This window comes from Mastigoproctus giganteus, chromosome 7 (genome assembly GCF_048544385.1).
Source record: "Mastigoproctus giganteus isolate SK-2022 chromosome 7, ASM4854438v1, whole genome shotgun sequence".
Classification (NCBI taxonomy): Eukaryota; Metazoa; Arthropoda; class Arachnida; order Uropygi; family Thelyphonidae; genus Mastigoproctus; species Mastigoproctus giganteus.
In genome coordinates, this window is record NC_143581.1 from 196,878,443 (window position 1) to 196,891,990 (window position 13,548).

General features: G+C 34.6%; 1 protein-coding gene across 6 annotated transcripts in view; it reads right to left on the reverse strand.

Annotated features, from left to right (window-relative positions):
* Window positions 1-2,863: 2,863 nt before the first annotated feature.
* The window catches only part of LOC150083530 (zinc finger MIZ domain-containing protein 1-like), a 346,825-nt gene continuing 336,140 nt past the window's right edge, over window positions 2,864-13,548 (reverse strand). For 2 of the 6 annotated variants that reach the window (XM_090378057.1, XM_090378056.1), the window contains exon 19: window positions 2,865-3,930. In XM_090378057.1, the coding sequence (XP_090234183.1) occupies window positions 3,730-3,930 (201 nt within the window). In that variant the 3' untranslated portion in view covers window positions 2,865-3,729. Of the gene's footprint in view, window positions 3,931-13,548 lie in introns of all 6 variants that reach the window. The other 4 variants (XM_090378060.1, XM_090378061.1, XM_090378058.1 and 1 more) reach the window with 3 other exon arrangements.

The window sequence follows — 13,548 nt, forward strand, 5'->3', positions numbered from 1 at the left end:
AGAAGGTAAAGAAATGCTAAATACATCACTAAATACTGAAGAATTCTGATACTATACCATACTGCAAATGACTACAAAACATATTTTTAATTACTAAAATTTATTACACTAAAAGTTCTTTTATTATGCTATGGATTTCTTAGACTGATAGTTATTTAGACAATGACTGGAGGAGAGAGATCTGAATTTATTCTTAGACCAAGTTTTGATGAATTTCTGCCCTCTCATGAACACCTGTGTGTCCAACAAATGACTTCTAGTATGTTTTAACTATAGCAGATTTTGCTAAAAAAAAAAATTCTGGGACTACAGCTGATCTGAATGTATTGACAAGAATATAAAAATTCTTTAGTGGCCAAGACATTTTTATAGATTAAAGCAGTTTTGAAAACTTAAATACATACACTGAAATCCCTGTAAAGTTCAAAATGCTTTGTATTTTGAACTTTCATAGATTTTTTTACACAAATTATCACAGATATAACTGCACATATAATTTGTCAATGTTACTATAGTTCAAAGAGAAAGTATAATATCAGTATTTAATATTATACAGCAATGTCACTTTAAGTATATGCAATAAACAGTGTCAGAGTGGGACTAATGAAAGTCAAAAGCTAAAACTGAATTAAGGTCTTGAGGAATTAAAGGTTGTTTTCTCATTAGTCTATTCATACAGGAATCCCATTCAAGGCCTGGAGTTGCAACTCAGTTGTTTTTTTTTCTTCTAGTTCGGTACTAGCATTTATAGTAAGGAGGGGTGGGATTAAGCCCTATACAGCTTTACACTACAGTTACGAATATTTTTTGTGGAAATTCCACAAGTTGTAAATAACTCCCAGATCTCAGTTTAACTGTGACTGTGCAGCACCGTTTAAACAAGAAAACTAAAATTCTGAGTGGTCTAAATTATGTAAGTATTTCACCAGATATTCAGTCTAAGAAATCCAACTGAATCTGCCAATTACTTGAGTATAAGGCATTACAGCTTTAAATAATATTAAAGGAATGCCTGCCTCAGATATAAATCAGTCTTGGGCACAGCATCTATGACTTAAGCTGACTGCTGTACCAAATAATATGATAGTAACACAGGAGTATTATACTTATCCACTACATTCTTATGTTTTCTTCCTACAACGATAGTAGCCAATTTAACGAGCACATTTGTGAAGAGTCTTTACTTTTAATAGTAACAAAGAAGCTATAAAACAAATAGCATATTTTCGTGCCCACATATCTTTCATTATCGTGGAAATAAGAGGTTAGATTTGATTGCATACCTTTCGCAAATGATAAACAGCTAATAACAAATTCTTCTCAGTTTTCGCTTTGAATAATCTCTCTCTGAAAAGATCTGGTATTTTAAAACACCACATATAACAGAGATTCTATAAGCAGTTGTTTGGTAGAGCAAAATAGAAATAAAAATAATTTTAAATTGTCTTTTCTTCCTACTAAATACATGATTTTAGAGCAAAATGACTTGTATCGAGAGAAAAATTAGTGTGATCACTGAATTTCAAGTATTTAGCAGAAGAATTAGCTTTCTTGCATATCAAACAGTGTTTGGCAACACACCACTTTTAACAGATCTAAAAATACTTCCACTTAGATGTCACAATTTGTATATAAATAGATAGATAAAGTCCTTTCATGTTGTTCCATAGAACTTTTTTTAGCAGCAATTATTCATCTGATATTTATTACAAGATACTCCTGAGAGGAATATTATGACACATTTTATACAGTACAACTTTTTTTTTTAATATATTTATATATATATATAATGGCAAGCATTTTTTTTTCCTGAATGCCCACCATATTCCTTCTCATTTAAACTGCACTAACAGTATAATTTTTACAATCCTTTGTCCAGAAAAACCTCCTCATTAAACTCCAAATTGGACTTGCACATTTTAATATGTAAATAGCCATAAAAGTTCTCCATACCCTAAAAAATCCCTAGAAAAGTGTGTCTTAGAAATGAAGGAATATGGTAACATTTCTACACATCATTTACATTAATAAACAGGACTATACATATTTGCTAATTCACTGTTTTTCTTAAGTTAAATAGTAGATGCCAGTTCTGTTCAATAATGTAAATGATGTATAGAAAATAATTCTTATTTATATTGCTAATGCAATAAAATGCTAATATCTAGACAGGTCACAGAAATTGTCAACATGCTAATGCTCTGCCATACCATATTCTAACAAGTGCCCAAGTTCATCAACTAGCTATTTTAATGAAATATGAGATAACGGCAGATTGCTGTTTACAGAGGTGTGCAATTTGCCATTTATTTCATCACTGTGCCTACTTTTTTCCTCTTTTTTTTTACCTAATTTCAGAGTATTGTAATACCTGTTTAGAACTGGACCAGCAAAACTTTCAAGTTAAAGACCATCTTTCTTCTGGATTACAAGTTGTATAAAATAATATATCTGTACATATAATGTATTAAATTTTAAAAAGTTATTTTCAAAAGTGTTTATAACAAAGTGCTGTATATATCAGGAGCAAGGACATGTTCTATATGTGGCATTTTAAAATGTCTGTGTAAAAATTTAAAACTACTACAAGATATTTGCAAATCAACTTTAAAGTAAGTTTTAAATTAACCCTCCCATATAACTTCCAAATTATTCTCCGTAAAAGTTTAAAACTTCTATAAGACATCTAAAAAATAATTTGAAACATTAAATTTTAACAGCATGTTCCACAGCTTGTTTCTGAAGGGAGGCAGCAATGGGAGAACTTTTAGTATATGGGGTTATTTTTAAGTATTAAGTGGACAACTTTTAAACAAACCAGGAACATCATTTCAAAATCTTTGGCTGTAAAAAAAAAATAATAATAAAAATAAACTAAAATTACAGTAAAGCACAATTGTACATGCTTTAACAATGAACAACATAACTTATGCTTCTTGAATTTAGGAAAATTTATACGTCTACATATCAACTGCTTTAAAAAAGGAAAAAAGAAACAGGGCTTGTATGCTTTTTTAGCCATAATCAGAACCCAACTGACTTTTTTTTTTCTTCTTTTTTTGATTTTGCAGTCTGCCTTTACATATAATAAATATGGACAGTGAGAGCAAACAGTAAGACAAATGGGGCAGTATGCATGTACATGCTGCTTTATCCACATGACCAAAGAATGAAGTCTACATTTAGATTTTCTGTACAGACATCATTGCTGGATATTTTGCATGGATTGGGTGAATTCTTGGGGGAAACAAATGGGCTGATTGAATTGTGATGCAGTTTGTCACAAAATGGTTATTCGTCATAACAGATGAAGTTCGTAATGAGGTATACATGCCACTGACAATCCTGATTACTGATGAGGTATTCGAAGTTGGAACTTGACACACCATCATCCACAAAAGTTCACATGCACACTTACACCATCCTTTATATTCCATGTCATTGGAAATAAAATTGCCATGGATGGAGTTGAGACCTGCAAGATACACTATAGTGGATGTGGTTACTTTGCATGTACAGACATATAAAATCACTCCCAGAGCAATCCTGCCTTGTTTCTAGGTGAGTGACGCTGAACACATTTGGAGATTTCACTGCACCATTAGCTTTGTGATAACCTTTTCTGGTAGTGCAATATACAGACTGGCCATGTGGCAGTTTATTAAAATTCTGGCCTTTGGTTTTCCTTAGTGTTCAACCATTTAACACTATATTCAAGTACATGGTCTCTTAAGATTCAAAGAGTGCAAGAAGGTCATCACTGGTACTATTAGATGTCGAGGTAGTGGCACTATTACTTGTGGCTGTTGTTATAGTTGAGGTACCAGAGGTAGTACCACTACTGCTGCCTCCTGTTCCTGTGCTGCCTAGATCTGGAGGATCAAGGTATGACAGAAGTTCCATAGGATCTACCACACTTTCTGGCAACAACTGAAAATAGCAAAAAAAAAAAACAAAAAAATTAGCACTAATACATACCACTGATAAAATGGAAGTATAAATCCTAAACAGACTGAGTAATTAATGATATTTTATATTGAATTTTGAAACTAGGTCAACTTATAGCAAAATATTTAATAATTCTCTAAATTTGCATTTATGAAGCACTCTTAACTAATTGTTATTAAATTATTTCATGGCTGCTAACTTTAGAAATCAGAATCCAGAAAATTTAATATAGTTCAATCTCAGCTGGAACAGCAGTCCACCATGTTTCTCACAAGTCAATAATAATCATCATTAATTAACATAAATTGTAAAATACAACGAACCATATTTTAAAGTTATTTTCTTCAGTTATGTACCAAAAGGTACTTACTTGAATGAGCAATTTTATTTGTTTCCCATTATGGCAAAGTTAGAATGCAAGAATTTTCAGTATGGCCTACTGAAAATTTTTGAATTCTAATAATTTTTCATTAAGAAAAAATTTACCTCACAAATAGACATACTCATACAGGAGATGGAAATTCCTTGACCTCCTCTCAAAATATATACTATATGCAAATTGAATCCTTTGTTGCATCATACCAATCGAGTAATAAACTTTTTTTTTTTTTAAATAGGACATTGAAAACAACAAGTCGAGCAATTTGCGCCGAAACTTTTGTTTTAAGAAGTCATCAAATTCTTCACAGATCATGACAAAATGAGGGTTCACAGCTGTGACCCATAAACAAAACTCCAAAGTTTGCTATGAAAGCACCCTCAAAAAAGTACAACTATCTGCTGGAAAGGTTATGAACACAAATTTTTTGGATGCCAAGGGTATGCTTTTAGTAGGCATTGTTACAGGGGCAGGTTTACACCACCTCTTATTACCAAATTAGAAATCAAGCAGAAGGGGGGAAAAAAAAAAAAAAAAAAAAAAAAAAAAACACTTCTGCTGTCCCTGCAGTTGAATGTGATTCAAGACAGGCTTTGAAATCATACATACCCTCCCTCACATATTTATTTGATTTAGCCCTTAGTGACTTTTTCCCCAACTCTCTGAAATAATGATGATGCATTATAAGTGTTGTTTTTTTTTTTTTTGGGAGGGCAATTGCAGGTTGAACTTAGGATGACTATTTGAATAATTTAAATCATGGAGGGGCCGACTATTTCAAAATATAGTACTTTAGGTTTGTACTTCTTTTCTTTGTGTTGGGCCACGAACTTTTTAGATGCCCTCCATTAACACACAAAGGGCTAAAACAAAAAAATTATTGAAAGAAATACAACATAAACATGCATTTCTTTCTGCTAAAGCACACAAAATATAAGTTGTTTCATCATCTACTGCCTTGATGTTGCAAACTTTTAAAAGAGTATCGGTACCTTCACTGAAATACACTAAGATTTTATATGACATGAATATTATATACAACAAAATGTTTTCACGACCACAAAAACAAACACTTTGGACTTTACAAAATATATAACTGAGGTTATTTAATACAGAAAATGAATCGCTCCTCAAGTAAGCTGCACATTCCTGATGTTCCTTTTTATATCTGAAACATTTTATAATTAGCATTTTAGCATTAGTAGAGGCATATGATGCAAGAAAGCAAGCTTATTCAGCATCAGCCAAAAAAAAAAAAAAAAACACAAACACACACCACTCCCATTTCACCCCTCCGTTCATTCGAAATACCTGTCCAGTTGAGCTTTAAATTTGTTTAGGCTATCAACTGCAACAAGTGATGGAAGTCGGTTCCACCAACCAACCACCCGCTGGCCAAAGGCAAATTTCCGCACATCTATCCGACATCCGTCCTTCCTCAATTTGAATTTATGCCCTCTGAGGTGATTATTCTGAACAAGATGAAGAATCCCATTGGCATTGAGATGCTCAAACCATTCAAAGCCTTATACATCTCTATCAGATCACCTCGCCGGTGCCTAGTATCCAGACTCTGTAATTTTGTAATTTGCAAAACTTAAGCCTTTCTTCGTAAGAGCAACCCTTTGTTCCATTCACTAATCTTGTTGCCCTTCTCTGTACCCGTTCCAGCAGCTCTACATCCTTCTTGAAATGAGGCCTCCAGACCTGTATACAGTACTCAAGATGTGGCCTAACCATTGCCTTATACAAGGGAATAATCACCTCGTTATCCCTGCTAGAAAAATTCCTATATCATTGACAAGACACCATGAGCTACTCTTGCAGCTCGTCTGCACTGCTCAGAGAACTTCATATCTGCCTGCACAATTACCCCCCAGGTCCTTTTCATTCTCCACCACTGTCAGTGTAGTACCGCAGAGTTGATACGTTGCTCTGGGGTTACTGTTTCCCACATGTAGTACTTGACATTTGTCAATGTTAAACTTCATTTGCCATCTCTCAGCCCATCTGTTCAACCTTTCCAGATCCTGTTGCAGCAGCATAGCGTCAGTAGTGTCCTTAACAACCCTGCCAACCTTTGTATCATCTGCAAACTTGGACATTAAACTTGATATCCCATCATCAATATCATTCATAAACACCGAAAACAACAACGGACCCAACACTGAACCCTGAGGAACTCCACTAATAACATTAGTCCACGTTGAGCAGTGTCCATTGATTACCACTCTCTGTCTTCTGCCACTCAACCATCCCCTTATCCATAGCAGCAATTTGCCTCCAATGCCACACTGCTCCAATTTGTGCAGCAGTCTTCCATGTGCAACAGTATCAAAAGCCTTTCTAAGATCCAAATATATAATATCAAAGTTATTCCCTGCATCCAGTTCTTTTGTGACTACATCATAGTATCCAATCAAATTGGTCAGGCAAGACCTGCCCTTAACAATGTTATAGCTCAGACCCATGCTGCGTCTGAGCTATAACTGAATTCTTGTCTAGATGATCCTGCAGTGCTTCTTTAACCAGTGCCTCCATTAATTTACCTGGAACAGAAGTTAAACTAACAGGTCTATAATTACTTGTGTCAGCCTTTGATCCTCCTTTGTGAATTGGGGTTACATTTGCACATCTCCAGTCTATGGGTACCTCCCCTGAATCCAAAGAAGCTCTCATAATTATGGCTAGGGGTTTGCTTACTTCCTTTGCTGCCTCTAATATAACTGGATAGATCCCATCCACTCCAGGTGCCTTTTTTATGTTTATCCTCAACAATCTCTCCTCCACTTTCCTCTCAGTTATTACAAAATCATCCAGCTCACTGCCAATGTTTACTTTACCTACATCATTCTCCTTCCTGAATAACTCCTCATGCGTGAATGTAGATGCAAAATACTCGTTTAGATTGTTAGGCACCTGAGCAGGATCCTCAACCGTTGAACCATCTGATTCATCCCTTTCCTTCTTGAGTTTAAATATGTAAAGAACTCTTTTCTTTGCATCCTTTGCCAAGGATTTTTCGTAGACTGCCTTTGCCTGCCTAATCTCCTTTGTGACTTGGTTACAGACCAACTTATATCTATCATAGGCTTCCATGTCACCCATTAATTTGTATGTATCCCATGCATTTTTCTTCTCTGCCACATGTCTCATTAGTTCATTTGACAACCATTTAGGCCTAAACCTTGAACAATATTTCTTAGTTGGTATGTAAAGCCTGGTAGCCTCCAAGATTAGTTCCTTGAATGCTTCCCATTTTGAGTTTGCTGTTGGTAACATCATCAGTTGGTCCCACTGTATAGAATTTAAATACTGTTTCAGACCATCATAGTCGCCTTTACGAAAACAAAAACCCTTCCCTTTACCTCTGATGGTAGTTACCTCCTTGAGTAAATCCCACTTCAACACACTGTGATCAACTGCCACCTAGTGGTTCATTTATCTGCAGATTCTTAATGCATGAAGAATCACTACTGATAATCAGATCAAGAGCATTGCTCCCTCTTGTTGCCTCACGAACATGCTGATGTAGAAAACAATCATCCAATAAATCCACAAAAGCCTTGCTAGTGTGCGAGTGACCAACCCACATATTCCAGTCAATATCTGGGAAATTAAAATCCCCCATTATAAGACTCTCTGATTTACTGGCCCACTCTATTTCCCTGTACAATATCTTATTATACTCATCAGAGTCATTAGGCCTATAGCACACTCCTACTCTCAATTTTGATCTCCCAATGCTTATGTCATACCAAACTGACTCGACACTGCCCTGTCCATCGATGTCGACTGGCTTCACTTCCTTGGACTTTGTGTTTCTTAATTAATAGCATAACCCCTCCTCCCCTCCTGTCCTGTCTATACACATTGTATTCCCCAAATTCCAGTTCCACATTACTTATATCTGTGTGACACCACGTCTCTGATATCCCAACAATATCTGCCTTTGATGTTTTGAGCAATACCTCAAATTCAACAAATTTATTTACCAAACTCCTAACATTGGTGTACACGCAGGTATACATGCACCTGTTTCTATTCTTAGCTACCCTAACACAACCCATGTGTTTACTTGTACCGCAATGACTCCCAGCAGTCTCTGAAATATCCTGCATCTTGTTTTTCAGGCTTCTGCTCATTTCAATAGAAGCAGTGCAAGAATCACATCCACCTCTGCCCGTGGCTACTGTTAATCTATTAGTCCTTGGATCCCCCCCAACTAGCAGTTTTCCGACTCACCTAACACTGCCTCGACAGCATCAGCAAAAATTCTTGTACCCTTTCTATTTAAGTGTATCCCATCCCTGTAGAAGCAATCTCTCCTGTTAAGGAGAGATTGCTTCTACAGGGATGGGATACACTTAGGGGGCACAGGTATGCTAATCAAATAATGAATTTCATCCTAATTTAAATCTTGACGATGAAATGAATAATGGCTTACTGATTTCAAGTAAGGTTGAAGCCCATTACAGTGACAATTAATATCCCTTCAAAAGCTCACCAACAAACAAGATCATTTTTAATAAAAAAAAAAAAAAATTGTACCAATATTTTAAATTACAGTTGCATTAATGTCCCAGCAAAGTTTATGCTAGATATTCAGCTATAGGGTATTTCATCAAAAAAAAAAAAAAAAAAAAAAAATATATATATATATATATATATATATATATATATATAAAAAGTTTAATTTAAAAAAATTACATTAAAACTTGGTTATAACGAGATCCAAGGGACCAAAAAATATTGCTCGTCATTATCATTACATCCATTATTCTGGCTATATATTACTTTTGCTGTTACTCACCACATTTATCACATACACTGACACAGATGTGCAGTACTTATGAAAAAGGGATAAAAACAACAATGAATAACCATAGATCATGATTACCAATTTGATAAATTTATACACTATATAAATAATTTACAAGAAAAATAATTTCATTATTAAAAAGTCTTGATATAATACATATATTGTTTTTATTTTTTGAAGAAGTCTTCCAATATCATTTAAGGCGAAATTTATGAGTAATGTTTTTCTATTTTCAGAGATAAAATCAAAATTCAGGATGGTTGGTTGGTTGGTTATTTGGAGCATTAGCAACTAAGGCCATATTGCTCCGGGATATGCGGTGATCATTCTCTGACCTTTCCACATCCTCCGTATTTGGTGGTGACGGGCTCGAACCCCGGTCTAATCAAGAAGCGTATGCTATGTACTGCTGCTCCTTCCCACCTGGCTACGGAGGCGCCACAAAATTCAGGATCGATGTCATTGGTTTCATAAAACAAATAGAGTTTTTAAAGCAGTTTGTGCCTCTGCTCAACACAGCATTAAGTGGATATTTATCACCATCTTCCTCACTGTTGTCCTCAATAACCTTCTTCTCTAAAAGCTTTGACAATGTTCGCATTTGCCGGTATTTCGTCAGTCATGAGGTTGTTGTCCGTGATCTTGTAACCGTCCACACATGCCAACCCAATATCCAAATTATATTTCTTTAACCACACTGTGAATATTATCATCATTTTCTTCAGTGTATTCATCAACTTTCCATGGGTTTTAGTCCTGCCTTATTAAGAGTTTTTGATGGTCTGTGATGTGACCTTATCTCATGCCTTGCTTATGAATCAGATGGCATCAAGAACTGAAATTTGAAAATTTTCCTTTCTTTCAATGGATTCTATAGTTTCCAATATGGCATTTAAAGCTTCTAATAACACCCTGATCCATTGGTGGAGAATATAAGTTGAGTTTGGTGGTAAAAATTCAAGTTTGATATTGGTTAGATTGAGAATAGGATGTGATGGGAAATTGTCTAATATTAAACTAAATTTTCCTATTGTTTTTTCCAAGGTCTTTATCCTAGTTATGCACTTCAAAAATGGGCGATGTCATCCAGGCATTTTGTTAGCTTGGTATATTCCTCGAAGATTTGTAATGTTTTTAAATCCATCTTGGATTTGCCTGTTACTAAGGGTTTTATTTTTTCAATTCCACTCATATGAGTCAGTTGCTCTTCGGATAATTTTCCACCAGTGCATTTTTCATCTCTAAACTTGTGGGTCGTGTATGGGGCAATCTGTAAACACACCAGTTTCATCAGCATTTAAAAATGTCATTTTCACAGAAACCTTTTCTTATATCTAGCCACACATTACTTCATTCACACCACCAGATATACCATTTATTGTACTATAAACAATATTATTTCTTTTCCTCAATCTGTCAAGCCACCCATTACTGCAAACAAAATCTGCATATCCAAGTTGATGATACAGTACTTTGACCATTGCTTGCTGAAATGGCTTAAAGATTTCCCCATTATATACCCATGAAATGTTGCTCATAAAATAAGTCATTTCTGATCAACTCTTCTCTGCTTGCTCACAACAGCCGAACTCTCATTATACCAGTGCTCGTTATAAACAAATTCGACTGTAGTTAAATTATTTATTTAGAGCAAAATATTTGTTCACCCATTTCTACATGATGGCATACAAGCATAGAACGGGGGGGGAAAAAAATTGTTTTAGTAGACTAATACTATATTTTTAGCTTTTCCAATAATATATATATATATATATATATATATACAGCAGGCCCTCGTTATAACGTGGTTCGCTCTATGCTGTTTTTATATTATAACCTATATCTCACTATAACACTCTTTTACCAGTGTACAGATTGGATTGAATTTTTGGCATGTTTAACAAAAACATTTCATCTGATGTAGTCTATAGCTTGAAAATGAATAGCAAAGTTTCCCACGCTGACTTGCGAAATTTTCCTGCACTCAGTGAAATTTTCTCCCACGCTAATTTAATTGCCCTATAGTGACTTGTTAGTTCCGAGATCAACATTTTTAAAAAAAATTATCAAGTATATTGCTTTATATGCATTTATCCGAAGTCTAGTCATCACTTGGGTACAGTGTTAGACATCATTAGTTTACTCGAACAATGTATCATAATTAATGCAATGCAGTTACATTTTCGAAGATGAATAATGGCTGATAAGAATTAAAAAGGAACAACGTCTGGACACGGTACGAAGCCTACTAAGGTAAAAAAAAATACTGAATTTGAATATTAAATTAAATTATACATTTTGAAGCGAATCGATTCTGTTCGATGACAAGTGGATGTGTGCAATAATTTAGGACTGGCAGATTCCAACTGTAAGAACAAATATAAAAAATAAAGAATTAATTTTAGCAGTGGGAATGACAGCTGTCCCACTGCAAGCAACTAGGCCAGCTATCATAAAAGATGTGAAAGGGCAAAAGCCATAATTTAGCACCTAAAGGGATATTAGAAAGTTTCCACCAAACAGACTGGCTAAAGTCTGAGAGAGAGAGAGAGAGAGAGAGAGAGAGAGAGAGAGAGAGAGAGGGGTCACAGGTTTCAGTAGTATACGTTAAAAGAACAGAAATAGCAAAAGCAAGTAGAAAATAATTTAGTTAAAAAAAAGTTAATGATGCCCAAAGTGGCTAAAGAACCAAAATAAATTGTCTGCTACAAAGAGGTTGGGACTACAAAACATTGAAGTAAGCCACCATCTAAAAAGTGAAATATCACAAAATAATTAAACAGTATGAAAAAAAAGTTACAAAAGTTCTTAGTTGTCTGATTATTGAAATATTCTCTATCAGTTATGGATCTAGCAGCTTTCTCGAGAGATTAGATTCACGGCTAACATTTCTCTTTTTTCATACCACTTATTATCTTGATATTTCACTTTTTTGATTGTGGCTTACTTTGTTCATAGGTCTGACATCTCTGCAGCTGACCGAATTCTTTATTTTGGCTCTTTAGTCATGGTAGGCATTATTCATTATTTTCTACCTGCTTTTACCATTTCTGTTTTCACTTTTTTCAGTTCCCATGCCATCAATGTATAGTAATACCATTGAAATATGCAATATTTCTTTCTCTTTTATACCTAAATTTTATTATTTCACAGTTTCTACACTACAGTCATATTTTATTACCACTGTTGCAGTTACTTGGCCATATTATTTATATTTTAATATTTTTATGTTCTAGTAATAACTGCAAAGCAGTAGAAATAACACACACACACATATATATATATATATATTTCTATTGCTTTGTACATCTCCATATATGTTAAGTATTTAATATTTTTCCCTGCAATTTATTTACTTTCATATGTTATTCATATCTTGTGAGATATATATAAACTTGAATTAATGATATAAAAAATAAAGGAAGAAAAGTTGGGGAAAAAAAAAAAAAAAAAAAAAAAGATAGTAACAAGCACTGGTGGACAAAACATGTCACATATATTGCAGAATATAACAAAAATTAAAATGCATATTAAGAGGATCCTCGTTATCCGAGGATAATTGGTTCCAGAAAATTCCACTTAAAATGGGGACCAAATTTTCGTAATGTTTATTATTTAAATAAAACTAAATGCAACTAGGTATAATATTTTAAGAGTTTAAGATTAATTGATTAGCCTATATGATGATCTGAAGAATCTATATAATATTGGTGTAGATACATCATAGACAACTCTTAAAGAAAAACTACAGTAGTAGTGTGAAAGGCATCATTCATCTGTATTTCATATTGTGCTCATCCTTCACGAGTTGCCCATATATTGCACTACCTCAAATAAGTAATGCTTCACTAACAGAGAAGACTATTGTTAGTTTTTCTTGGTAGGTACCACCACTTAGACGGCACCATTTCAAAGCTAGTTGGCTTTTCACCCACCAATGAAAAGCCACCTAGCTTTGAAACTGAGTGGTGGTGCCCACTGAAAATAAGTAACAATAGTCTTCTCCATTAGTTAAGCGTTATATTCGAGGTAGTGCAACACATGGTAAATTGTGAAGGATGGGGAAGCGTTGCCTATTTGGGGGGTTTGTGAGTGGGTTAGTTCAGTGAGTGAGTGGGAGTAACTGTCCCTTCTTTTGATGGCATTTCTTCCTCTCCTACTATCACTTTCCTACACCTTTTTGCTTTCCTAAGTTTAACAGGGATAGTATGTGGATAACACAGTTTTTTATCCCATGCCATTTTGCAAGCAGTGCCGTCTGGGTGTTGGTGCCCACCGAGAATAAGTAACAATAGTCTTCTGTATCAGTGGTGTTACTTATTTGGGGTAATACAATACATGGGCAGCTCGTGAAGGATGAACACAATATGAGATACAGATGAAATTATGCCTTTCACAC